We start from the raw sequence: 14385 nt of genomic DNA on the forward strand, positions 1-14385 counted from the left end.
TCTCCAACAAATGCAGACATGTGCACACTCAAGCATTTCATCGGGCAACAGCATGCTCTTTTCAGCTGATATACTTCACAAATAACTAATAGTCATGTCCTACATATGATTTTCATTTTTAACCAATATTAAGGTTCAGCATTAGTGCACTCCTCTTCACTCTTCAGTTACGTTCACGTTCAGTCTCTGGCAGTATTCTGGCTCTCTTGACTGGATCAATAAATCAGTTGCTGACTCAAGAACAGCTGCAGTCGAATCGGTTTGATTCACTAATGAATCTTTCAGTGCAGTTTGTGAACTGAGTCAACAGGTTCTTTGGAAAGAATCAACTCGTTCATGAATCAGACATGGCTCTAGAGCAGCACCAGCGTTTTTGATGCCCCTCCTACAGGCCATGGCATGCACCCCCCCCAAAAAATCCCTTTTAGTTATTATTTTAATATTAAATGTTCAAACTGTAACTTAAATAAAAAATAAAAAGAATGGGGAAATGCATAATTTTGGTTGTTCATGGCACGTTACTAGGCTTCGTCATGGTGATTGCTTATTGGTTGCTGAGTATACTTGTTACATTTGATTTGCAGTGCAAGCGCAAAATACATTTCAAGTTGAAGAACAGTTTGTCCGTCTATATTATAGACAGTTGTTAGCAGCTAATTTTAAAAATGTTTAAATAAAAAAAAATTGATTTACGAAAATGGTTTAGACCTCCGCAGCCTCGTCAATCAGCAGACTTAGATACTCCGGCCACGACCACCAGTACCACGGTCTATGAGAGCCGAGCTGGCCCTTCTTCTGCAAATGCTAGCTCCGGACAACCGCCAAAAGATTTAACTAGCGCAGCCATAGAGCAACAATCTTCATGCACTTCACTTGGGGCTCTGGACTTTTATATATGGGCTTATGTCATTTCTGCTTGGTGCGTGCATAAACTGCCGGGAGGTGTGTAACCCAGGTTAAAAAACAAGTATTAGCATAAAGTAATAGCAGAATATACATTTATTTTTGTCCTTTATTTATTTTGTTTAGAAAATGAGTCCTTAGAGTATTTAAAGTCATTGAAACCCTAAGAAAAAACAGTGTTTAAAGAAATTTTATTTGTTGAAGCACACTTTGTATTTTCTGTATTTTATTTTTTCCATTTCCTGTATTTTATTTGATCTTTATCTATTTCTCAAGTTCTACAAAATTTGCATTCTACTAAAAAATTTAAAAAAATCAGTTAAACCTTATACCTTGTGTGAGTGGCTCATTGTTGTGACATCCTTATTCTCTGCAGGCGAATTTTAGTCTTCTGACTTCTGACTATTTTTTTTTCCAAAAAATCTAGGCTACTGAACTCGTAGAACGCGATAATAGGCTACTACGTGCTACTTGATTTGCTGTCCATTCGCAAAGTGCTGAACTAGGCTATACTAACCTTATATGGAATCGTATTCTGAACGTTTAACCTAACAATCGTCATCTGTTGTGTATTATAGGAATCAAGACTGGTAAAAAAATTATATAATGACATTCTATATAGATAGATCATTGGAGCTAACATTCTAGGGTAGAATGTCATTCTATATAGATGGATATCCGGTCGGCAAAACAGCTAATTGCAGCGCTGTCTCCTGTTCCTCTTTTAGATAAAAACCCAAGTCTAAATCGTTCATTGTCATTCTGTATAGATCTTTCAGATTTAGGTCTGGATTTCCATGCTACTATGATGTTGCCAATGCGTCAAAAAATATTTATCAAAGAACAGTGCCCCCCCACCGATGATCCAATGCCCTTCCAGTAGATCTGCTCTGATGCCGACTCTGCTCTAGAGTCTTCAGTCTCTTCAATTCAAAGTAATGAGGAACGATATGTTTTAATCAAAAGTAGTAGAGTAAAAATTACAATTATGCATTGGGAATGGGATGTATTGAAGTAAAAGCTAAATATTTCCCAGAATAAAAAAACTACCTACTTGAAAAATGTACTTACTGCATATTTCCCATGTACACATGATAACCATTCAGTTTGTATATTTATTGACTATTATTGACACTATTTTTATTTCTGCGAAGCTTGTCTGAGTAAAGGATTCATCTACTTATTTTACATGCAGTTCCACTTTTTGAAATGTGCTGATAGAGGTTTGGTAGCTCTGTAAACAGCTGTTTGTGTTGAACATGTTCTCATGGGAGCCTGTGTGTTTTAGGGACTGCATGGGGGTGGCCTGTCCCCCCACACACAGCATGGTCTCACAGAATGATTTCATTAAGCGGAGCTCATGGAAAACTGTTAGCTTGTCATATGCTGATACATGAGAAGGTGTGTTGGCCTGTGTAATGTGAGAAAGTGTGTATGTGTTTATGTTGTGGGACAGGGAGGAAATCCTCGGGGTGGCGTGTTGAGCGTTGCATGTGTGTGGTTGGGTCATTTGCACCTCATCAAGTCAGGACTGGTGGTCTCGGACACACACTGGGAACAGAGCCTCACTGATTGGGTGCCTGATGGGTCACTCTGTGGTCGACCAGGCCACCAATCGTCAGAGCTCCATCAATCAGTTTGACCAGAGTTTTAGACTCTGGAAATCTATGATATGCTTGTATTATTATACACAATATGTGTTGTTACTGTAGCTGATTTACTTTTACTGGAACAAACGCCATCGATTGTTCTGTTTGCATGTGTAAACACGATTGATCAAGGGCTGGGAAACATTCATTTGTGTGATATATATTGTATAATAAGTGGTGATGATAATTAAATTTAAATGTAAGTAAAATATAATTTTTACATTGTGACTTAGCACTACTAAAGTTGTTTCTTGTATATATTTTCTCAAAAAAAAAAAAAAACGATCTATAGATTAAAAAAATCTCTGTACCAATATACAGTATATACATAGAATTATCATTATTTATTCATTTTTTTACAGGTAATTATATGAATTATTTGTTGTGGAAAATAAATGCAATGTAAATACTTCAATGTAGTGACCTGACAGCTTTTAAACACTTCTGAAAGGCACAGATAAATGTGACATTTATCAAAATGGGTTTATGTAAATATTTTTTTGCATGCTAAAATTGAAAGTAAAGTGAAGTGAAAAAGTGAAAGTGACATTCAGCCAAGTATGGTGACCCATACTCAGATTTCGTGCTCTGCATTTAACCCATCCAAAGTGCACACACACACACAAATATATAAATATAACTGAAGTAAGTTCACCCAAAAATGAAAATTAGCCCATAAATTTCTCACCCTCAATCAATCCTAGGTGTATATGACTTTATTCTTTTAGACGAATCCAGTCTGTGTTATATAAAAAATTGTCTCGCAAAACCAGTCTTAAATGACCCCCCTTGTATGGGTCAAAATTATAGATTTTATTTTCATTTATTTTATGGCAAAATGACTAGAATATTAAGTAAAGATCATGTTCCATGAAGATATTTTGTAAATTTCATACTGTAAATATATCAAAACTTAATTTTTTGATTAGTAATACGTGGTGCTAAGAATGTAATTTGAACTACTTTAAAGGTGATTTTCTCAATATTTTAATTTCTTTGCACCCCCAGAGTCCAGATTTTTAAATAGTTGTATCTCTCTTTATTCAGTTTTTAGATGATATATAAATCTCAGTATCGAAAAAATGACACTCGAGAGGTTTTGTGGTCCAGAGTCACAATTGTCTTTGATCTTTCAAACTGTTTCATAGCACTGAGCGGGTGTTACATGCATCAGTCCTAAAGAAGTGAAATAAAAAGCATCCCATCCATAGAGAAAAAAGTGTCAACAGTTGTACGTTGAAGCAGGTCCGGGGGAATGAAGTATGGAGGTCGGCGTTGAGCATGCACCAGTGAGTCTCGTGAAAACCAACGTTTGTTAACAGGAGCAAAAGAAGCAAAGTTTCCTTACTTTAGCAAAGGAAAACCAGTCTCTTCTTGGTTTATATGAAAATTCTCTGACATTCTTCTTTACAAATACTCATTTTGTACTCCTAATTAGTGATCGTTGTTTTGATCTCTCCGCTTCGTTTCTGCATCATCACTTCTGAGCAGCACATACACAAAGCACACCTCATACGTCATTAAACATTAATTTGGAGAAAATGAATTTCTGGTTATAAATTTCTATATTATTTGCGATTAATATTGATAAATTACAGAAACCTGTGGGATTATTTAATTTATTAAACCCCTTCAGGTAATCTTTACCTAGTATTCTTTTCTTTTTTTGTAACAAAAGGAGCATCAACAGTTGCTGTATGTTTTGTTCAAATCTCACAAACAGTGAAGTCAGACTTTTTTATTTGCTCTCAATAAAGCAGAGTGCAGGGTTTGAAATACTCTCGGGTGATTTGGCCCAGACAGAGGTCATCGGGGCACTGTTCTTAATTAGCTAAATGAGTCCGTCTGCATTGTGGCAGTGACCTTCTCTGCAGTCAATTATGTGAAAACCACCGTCTGAGTTACACTACAGCGCTGTGAAATAATGCTGATCACACATATCTGTGAATCGGATTTGTTTGTCTGGCAGATAAGAATGAAGGAGAGTTACAGTCTCGTGAATGGAGAGGCTCTTAGTCAGTTTTGATTACATCATTTGTGCTTTAAAGGCTAGCTCCAGTTAGGTAATTAGTTGGTTGGGTGTTTCCTTATGTTTGACAGCAAAACCTGAGAATACTGCACTTTTTTCCTTCCACTTTCCATTTTGCTGTTTACACATCTGTGCTGTATCTCTCTCTCACACACACACACACACACACACAGTAAACAGAGCTTTGCTTCGTCACTACAGGTTTTATTTGTGTTACGGGTCAGTTCTGACTTCATAACGGAAACCTTATAGATGACGTTTGCCATTGTGCATTTGTATTTATATTGACAAGAACTGTACATTATACCAAAGAAAGATTTAGTTATAAATCATGGATATGTTTGTTTGAGCAGTAACTAATGTTAATGTATGCATGCCACCTCTGGCATTAGGCAAGAAAATACATCTGTCATTGTTTGCCTGTGCAACAGGGTTTTTGCATAGTCAAGTTAGAGTCTCCATCTCTCATGTAATCCAGTGTGATATGAACTGTTACGATCTTGATCTTTTGGAGCATGCACACAGCACCAAAAGCAATTGATTAACAACTATATTTGATGGACGGAGCCGAGTTGCAAATGTCTAGGTCTATTAGTCTTTCTTAAACTAGTGTTTACATGATATTCCAACCTGATCAATTATTACATTAATCTGCATAAAACTTGTAAAGTGCATGTAAATGAGTGGTCCTCTACATTTTTGGCCCCCCATTTTCCACGATGATATTCAAAGGCATCATGAAATATTCAGTCCACTTGTAGGTAGATGACACTTATCAAGTGAGGCACATTTCAGACTGCGACTTGTGAAGTGCGATCTGCTCCAAACATGGATCGGTGCATGTTACTAGATGAAGACGCTGGCCATGATTGCAAACTCTCTTTGTTTATTGAGATCTCATTTGTCAAGGCAGAGAGCCGAGAGGGTATTAGTTAGTTAGCAAATATTGACATGCCACTTTGGTCGGGTAACTATCAACTGAAATCAGCAAATCAATGTTCCTAATAGCTGCTCATTACGCACTTGATCCATTTGCAGCGTTCACATCAGCTTTACAAGTCAATGCAGTCAAGGACTGTTACTCGACCAGAGGCCCGATGTGTTAAGACGCCTTCTCAAGCGTTGCATGTGGAAATCTTTCAGTCTTTCAGTCAATCAATGGCAGTTTTTGCTGTCAGACGTGTAATTAAGTTGAAGCAAGGTTTCTTTTGTGACACGCATGCTTATGTGATGGAGATCACAAAGACTCGAGCGAAACCCCATTTTCTCTACACGCCATCTGTAGCGCTCACACAGAGTCAAGCGTCGGGAAGGATCTTTATTTAGACACCCGATCTTCCTAGATAAATAAAGACAGTGTTAATGGAAGAGGGGCAAGTCGGATGTGTGTCAGGGGTTTGCCCTGATAAATCATTAGATGGAAGGTTATTGGAAATGCAGGGAGATAAAAGACTGAAGAAGCCAGTAATTGCCTTAAAGATCAGACTACAAAGCATTAGCCTGGCTTTTACAAGGCCAGTCGGCAACAAAAGAGTCATAATTTATGAGCTCAGCGTAAAAGAATAGCATAATTGCATTAAAAATTAATGCTAATGAGGTCTAAAATGGGGAAGGTGGTTATTATGAAAGTTTGTATTTATCTTCTTTGGCCTGAATGATGGCTAGCGGCTTGATTAATGTCTTAATTTCTATCAATTAGCCGTGCCAGATATAAATAAATAAATCTATCCACTAAATTGAGGATTGAATTACACATCGTCACTTGATACTGAGGTCGGGGCCGGATTCCCAATGGTTTACCTTGTGTGTTTAACAATTAGTTTAAGTTTTTGCGTGTTTGAGAGTGCACAAGTATGTTGATGCATGTATTTAATGTTATCCACAGTATGTGGATAAATATCAGTGGTTTTCAACCAGTAGGGGCCTTGAGTAAAAACAGAAACTCTATTATAGTAAACACAGCTGGTCTGCAGGTTTCTCCATGTATTGTACTGTTTTTTCTTGTCTCTATGGACTTTTCATTCTCCGTCAATGCGGTGTCATCATTAGGTGTTGTTTGGCTTGCTCATGACATTCAGAAGCACTTCTGAATCCACGGCCGTTTGAGACGACCACCTGATGATGGGCAGCTACTGCTTTAATTATTCCATCAGTGATTAGAGCTCATGGAAGTAAGGCATTCAATTATGGGAATTAATCAGGCGTTCACTTTCCTCTGATATCCTTGAGCGTGGTGCTGCCGCTCTCCTGCAGTGCCTTGAGTTGTTGAACATCGCCCTCTTCTGCTTTTCTGTTGTTCCTGTCTGCTGGAGAGGAGCTTTCCTTTGATTTGAACACCCTTGTAAAGAAGATAAACTTCTATTGAGAGTGTTTCAAGACACATGTTAATATCTTGGTTTCTTCACAATTTTCTTCACACCTAAATATGCATTCATTCATGTTTAATAAATAACGGAGTCAGTTTAGTCCTTTAGGATGGCAGGGAAAGACAAACGTCAAGTCAGCAGAATCATATCTTCATCATATCTCTCTCGGTCTGTGGAGAAGACTGCTATAAAGCTTGTGTAATCTGGCAACAATGGACTCTAAATACATTTTGTGGATAATGTGTCAATATTAAATGTCATCTTTGACCTGGCCTTGTGCTGATCGTGTCTCTCCGACAGTGCTATGGATTTTCTGCTATTGGCATGGCACGGGCCCCTCTCTCAAAATCCATTATTTGAGCTTTTCCTATGAAATACATATCTTTCCTCACTGACATCTGACAAACAGCATATGGAAGTCATTTTATCTACCAATAATGTGTTTGTCAAAAAGTATGAGGCACTAATGGAATCCCGGGCCAAGGATAAGTTGTCACTGATATATCTGGGTGGGCTTGTGTGTTTGTGTCTGTGTATCAGTCATTAAGATGTTCGCTGCACACACACACACACACACAGAGGATATTGCGCCTCTGTTTGGCTTCGTGCTCAAGTGTGTGTGTTTTTGAGAAAGAAAACTGTTGTCACTATGTATGAAATTGTTGTGTCATGACATCATCAGTTAGCACTGACACGTTTGTGTTTTTATGGTGTGTGTGTGTGTGTGTGTGTGTGTGCACTTACAGTGTCAATGTCTATGTGTATATTACTTGAATGAAGCTAGATATTCATCAGAATGAGTGTTTTGCTTTTCTCTGTAAAAAAAAATTTAAATAAAAAATTCTGCTGTTTGCCAAGAAAGAATGACAGTGCTACAGTGTTTGTTCATAAGCCTCATAAGACAAACACTAAAAGCTGAGTGTCTCTCTGTGTGTGTGTGTGTGTGTGTGTGTGTGTGTGTGTGTGTGTGTGTGTGTGTGTGTGTGTGAGCGCGTGCGTGTGTGTGTGTGTGTGTGTGTGTGAGCGCGTGCGTGCGTGCAAGCGTGTGTGTGTGGTCTTGTTTTTGTGACATATCAGGACACAACTCTGTATAATGACATGGGTATGACACAGGTATTACAAGGAGAGGGTGACTTATGAGGACATAACCCATGTCCCCATTTTTCAAAACGCTTATAAATCATACAGAATGAGTTTTTTTGAGAAAGTAAAAATGCACAAAGTTTCCTGTGAGGGTTAGGGTTAGGTGTAGGGTTGGTGTAGGGTTGGTGTAGGGCCATAGAATATACAGTTTGTACAGTATAAAAACCATTACACCTATGGGAGGAACACACTTTACACAAAAACAAACGTGTGTGTGTGTGTGTGTGTGTGTGTGTGTGAGAGAGAGAGAGAGAGAGAGAGAGATAGCATGCTTCCCACCTAATAGTGTTTGTTTCTGAGCATATGTGTGGCTAGAGATTGGATTTTGGTTGAATTTGAGTATCAGGAATACATTGTGTTTTATGTTTTAGGATGTCTTAAATTAGCAGGATCACACAGACAGCCGTGCTGATGTTGTGAATAAGAGCACAGCTGTGGCTGTAGGTAATCTCAGTTTATAGTTCAGAAAACAAAGTTTATATGGAGTAGCTTTAATATTAGACACAATATAGCCAGTTGCTCTATTTATTTGTGGAAGTAGTACCAAACAGTTCACATTAGGTGTTGTTTTTTTTTTTTTTTTTTTTTTTGAATGTGTAGAGTGAGTGAAATGTGCATATGAATTAATAAAAGATCGCTTTACACTGAAGAACCTTAGAATTTATTTATTTTCTTGAAATCTCCTTGAAATTCTGTCTCTTGATAATTGTGCAGGCATTGCGCAGCAGATATTCTGTTAAACCACTGATCTCTGTATGAGACTGGATTATGGATTTCTTAAACAGATTTGTTCTTTTTCTGAAGACATTCTGCTAACTGCAAGTAACTCTCATTAGAGTATTTGTAGACTGTAAGTACAATAGGTTGATATAGTTGCACAGTAACTTACAGTCAGTAGAATGTGGAATATCAAAATAAAACGTTACCTTCTAAACTATCAGCAATCGTTGAAGCCACAGTATGATTTAGTGTCCATATTAATAAGCTGAGCCACCAGAGGGCATCAAAGATGGACAGCTGATAGCTTGACTAAAAAACGACAAGATGTGTGTATCGGTCCAGCCCAAAAAATACAAATATTTCTGTATGTTATTATGCAGGAAATATTAATCATTAGCATATGTATCTCCTGATATGATTATTAAGAGAAACTGAATACAATATACAGAAATACCGGAATAAGAGCCTGATACTAAATTGGAGGTTGTGTCCCATGCATCATTTTGCTCAGTTTCCTGAATGAGTGTTTTCATCGAACAACATCCACTTCAGAAAACTGAAGAAGAAGAATTGAAGAGCCACTGACTGGATAAGAACAAATTAGTTTTTTTTTCTTTTGTCAGTTAAAAAGAAATATGAAAATTGCTGTTTAACATATTGTTTAATTAGGTTCATTTTACCAAGCAACCAACCAACTCATTCCAATATTTTTTTTTTTCCTAATACAAATCAATAACATTAAACACAACTGTCAAACCAGTTTTTTTTTCTTTTTCTGGTACTATGCGCTGTGTGTTCTTGCTTGTTTGGTTGGTGGGGAAAGGTCATGTGCACTACATGTGTCCAGTAGACAGACGCTGTTATCCACTAACAGATGCTTCTGTGGTTTGTGTCCGTCTGACCTCTCGTCTGTCCACTCACCGCTCTGTTTTTTGTTCCTCTAGAGGAAGTGTCTCTCGCTGAGCAGGTGAGGAGGATAAAGGATATCGAGGCCATTGAGAGCGACTCCTTTGTTCCTCAGGCTTTCAAATCATCTCGGAATGCCACCCAGGTACATCTCTGCTCTCTCTCTATTCTTTTTTGCCTTCCTTCTCATATATAGATATATTCTTTTATTTGATTTCTTTTCGCCGGATTACTCTCCGTCTGTCTGCTAATGAAATGATTGCCATTCTATTCCGTTTGGTCTGTGGCACATCGGTGGGCCGCCAGCGTTCACATTCACCGCTCAAATCAGATTACTAACAAATGCTCACAGAGCTCTGTGTTCTGAGACCAAAGGTGGCAGCTGAAATGAGTCTGTATGATAGATTACAGCTCTCCTGTGCTGATCTCAGGTCTGTCTGTAGGACTTCAGCGCTGCACTGATGCTAGACCAGCACTTAACATCACTCACTCACAGCAAACATGGAAGACATTCTTCGGACAAACACAAATACATACATTCACGCGCAATTGATTTTTCAGTAATCTCCAGATAAAACCTCACTTAACAGAGTTTGGTGCACTAACGTTAAACACAGGAGTGTGCTTAGCCCGGATACAGATGTTATAAAGGACAAGAGTGATTATACTGCCATCAGTTGTTTGTGTCTAGAACTGCACCCAACATCTCTCACATTGAACTCAGCAGCAGATAAGTGTTTGCTCACCTTTGCTGTGCTTCAAGAATGACTCGTTATCAGGTGCAAACCTTCCTCCTTTAAACTGCACCCACTGATTACAGTTAACTTGGTCTCTTGAGATAAAACGGTTCACTGAACTTATTTTCTTCTAATCCAAAAACAGCCTTATTCAAGCCTGAAGCAGGGTGCAAAAATATCTCAGTGTCTGAAATTGACTAATGTCACACAGATAAAATAAATAAAAAATGGCAGTTTATCCATAAGAGAAAATTCACATTGCTCCAAACCCGGATGTGCTTCTCTCTTCTGAGGAACACATCAGAAGATATTTTGGTAACAAACGGTTTCGGTCTCTCTAAATATCTTCTTTTATGTTCTGCAGTAGAAAAGAAAGTCATACATATTTTAACAACATGAGAGATTTGTCTCTCTTTACATCTAACCCAGTCCTGGAAGTTCAGCTCTAACCCGACCAAAACACCTCAAACAAGCTCATCACAGTGTTCAGGATTGTTTGCAAATCACAGATGGGTTTAATTATGGTTGAAACGCTGCTTTAAGGGCGAGTGGATTTGAATAGAATGAATAAGAGGACTGTCTGGAATGATGGAAGGATCAATGCTCGGTGTGATTTCTTAATGTTTTTGTTAATACCATAACTTTTTATTTGTAGGTGACTGAAGCTGTAGAGATGAAGAACGAGGCAGAGACTATAAAAGAGGAAGTCTCCCTTCTGCCCAGCTCCATCACCTACAATGACAGCAACACCCTGGCTCACCCTAGCGTAAGACCGCGTTTATCTGCTTCAGCGTATGTTAGACACAGAGCTGTACCAGACGTGAGCTGTATCTGACAGAACCTTGTTTTAGGAACATCTCCGTTTGTAAAAACACTGTAAAGATGAAGTATTTTTAATTGTAAAAATGCTGAACATGTTCTGTTAGGGTTCGATTACAGTATTTATACCTAGCTGTAAATTAAACAATAGACGTCGATTGAATTTCCCCAGTAAGATGACAAAATAAAAAATATATATGTGTACCTGATATTTCCAACGTTCACTTTCAACGATCAGATGAACCAAAAATAATAGTAATAACCAGTAAAATTGGTCCTTGTGTGGACATTTTTTTGTTCCCCATGAGGAAAACAGCATATACTGTATAATACAGAAAGAAGTTTTTTGATAATCTAGAAATGTAGAAGTTTCCTGTGAGGGGTAGGCTTATGGTAAGGGGACAGAAAATGCAGTTTGTTCAGTAGAAAAACCATTGTGCCATAAAACATAGAAAGCCAGTGTGTTTGTGTGTGTGGTCCAGGTGTTCCCGGCTACGTTCAGATAGTAAAACCTGAACTTTTTGACATTGTGTGGACAAACTTTCAGTCCCCATGAGAAAAGCAGGTTTTAAATTATACTACATTATTTTATTTCATTTACATTTTACATTTATGCATTTAGCAGACGCTTTTATCCAAAGCGACTAACAGTGCATGCAGGCTATATATATATATATTTTTTTACCAGTATGTGTGCTCCCTGGGAATCAAACCCACAACCTTTTGCGCTAGTAACGCAGTGCTCCACCACTGAGCCACAGGAAGGTGTACAGTCTAAAAATGTCTGAGTCCTCATAAAACACAAAAACCCAAAGTGTGTGTGTGTGTGTTAGAATCAGAAGGTAATCTCTCCGCTTCATCATGAAACTCTCTAATTCTTTCAAAGAAAAAAAAAATATTTTATTAACATCATACATTAAATAAGACTTTTGTGTCACAGGCCCCAGCATCTGAAGTTCCACATAAGCTTCCCAAAAGGCCTCCGATCAATAATTCTCCTCTCCCAAGACTTATTTCCCTCCACCTTGTAGAAATTGCCTATTTCTGAAGCTGCACTTCTTGACAAGCCTCTCAGGGCCCTTCTTATGCAGCCTCAGTAATATTGGCAGACAGAATTTCCTACGAAAGCGCGCTCCATCTCTCTCGCTCGGCAAACTGGGTTAGGTGTGACTGATGCAGATGAGCTCGACAGGCTGATCTATTGCAGCAATATGCCCAAGGCGAGAGAGCCCTGATCACCAGTAATGATTCAATCATTTAGCCACCACCACTTACTGTATCTACTGTAATTTCAAACTCGTTACCTGCGCTTCTCTAGGTGCGTTAGGAGTCAGAGGAGGCTTGTTGTCGTGTCGTGGAATCGCCTACAAAAAGAAAAAGCACCATACACCCTCAGTCTATTAGTGCTACATGTGCACGTGTTTCCCGGGCGAACACAGAGCCGGATGAACGCTACAGGCAGACCCTAACCTGATGTAAATGACACGCTTATAATGCACACACACATCCGCGAGAGCTATCAGTCTCCACAGCCTAGATTTGATTTGGTGCCTCTCGTGTTTTTTGGATGAAGGAAATGAGTGATGAGTGTTGGAGAAGAATCCAGAACTTCCAAACTTAAGGAACTCATAAGAACAACTAATGTGGGAATCACTCAAATTCTCCCTTTACGCTGACATCCGAATCAACCGCGCGTATTACCCTGTCTGATGTGTTTATGATGCAATACCATTTACACTTGCTCCAAATCTAATCGCAGCTGTGATTGTCCTATATTAAGACAACCCAGACAATTAGAGCGCAGGCTTGGAACCCATTAGAAACCAATAGGAAAGATTTGTTTCAAAAGGGTTACTTAGATTTCAGATCTATAGCATCAGGCTATTAGTAGACCTCGGCCAAATCCAGGCTTCTTCATGCCTCTGAGAGGAGTAAACCACCAGGGAATGTGAAACGGTAGCAGACAGTCACAGATTTCCTGCTGTGGGCGCAGATTATCTGATCTCAAGAAGATCTCACTTCTCTCTGTAGGAGGACTCTTTCATGTTCACTTGTACTTCACAGAAACGGATCACGGTGTTTACTGTAATAATATCCAATGAATTATGCATTTCTAATCCAATATACAGTTCTTAAAAAACACCTCCTCAGTATACTTCAGTCATTGCATTTCTAGTTAAGTTTAGGTATGAGATTTAGGATTAAAGGATCTAAAATATGGTCATGCAGAATAAAACATGAATTGATGCTTTATAAGTACTAATAAACAGCCTATATTCTAGTGAAATGCATTCTAATAAGCAACTAGTTAAGTAATATTAGGAACTGATCCTTAAAGTGAAGTGTTACTGAATAATTGCAGGTTTGGTCATAAAAATAAATAAAGGAAACATCTTTATAGAAAAGTCTTAGGCCACTAGTATCGTCATTCTCTCGGCTCTCTGCGGATAATTCAGAGTTTGGCACAGTGAGGTTTTGGCTGTTCCTGTAGTGATGCTGTAGTATGATGGACACAAGTAAAGTTCTTTGGAAGTTCATTGTAATGTAATAGAAGCTAACTGGCTCTCTTCATCTCCTGCAGCTCTTCATGGATAAAGAGGAGGCAGAGAGCTTGTGGTTGAACAGGCTGATCTCTCTGCGTCAGGAGAGGCTCATGGGAAGTCCAGTGCCCTGACCAGATCCAGCTTCCTCGGACCTCCAAACCCCTGTGGATGATGACTTACTGAGTTGAGCCTCTCTAATTCCAGCATCTCTCAAAAAGAGCAAGTGCTCCACCCTCTGGTTTCTGTGGGGAATCTGATCCAGAATTCAGCATGTGCTTATTCTCAGTCTTTGACTGATTGTTTATTTTACTTCATACTAACTGATAATGGTAGTATTAAGGTTTTAGAAGTAATTTACACAAAGCTTTTAAGCTTGAGTAGACGTCCTACTCATCACTTTGAATGATGGTTGTATTTAGAGTGTATTGGGTTTTGTTGTTGTTATTGTTGTTTCTTTTTTCAAAATAAATGATTGATGATCAAACTTAGGAGTCAAACTTTTTATAGTAAAGAATGGCTACATGAAAACCTTTTGAGGAATTAGTGTAGGTACAGTTTCTGTTTGTCATT

The 14385-nt window shown here is 38.4% G+C and overlaps 1 protein-coding gene across 1 annotated transcript in view; it reads left to right on the top strand.

Moving 5' to 3' along the window:
* LOC132123082 (serine/Arginine-related protein 53-like) overlaps window positions 1–14178 on the top strand; it is a 163726-nt gene extending 149548 nt beyond the window's left edge. The window contains exons 8-10 of the mRNA XM_059533624.1: window positions 9755–9861; window positions 11109–11219; window positions 13854–14178. Coding sequence (XP_059389607.1) covers window positions 9755–9861; window positions 11109–11219; window positions 13854–13946 — 311 coding nt within the window. The 3' untranslated portion in view covers window positions 13947–14178. The remainder of the gene's footprint in view (window positions 1–9754; window positions 9862–11108; window positions 11220–13853) is intronic.
* Window positions 14179–14385: the final 207 nt, after the last annotated feature.

The sequence above is a fragment of the Carassius carassius genome, chromosome 41 (genome assembly GCF_963082965.1).
Source record: "Carassius carassius chromosome 41, fCarCar2.1, whole genome shotgun sequence".
Lineage (NCBI taxonomy): Eukaryota > Metazoa > Chordata > Actinopteri > Cypriniformes > Cyprinidae > Carassius > Carassius carassius.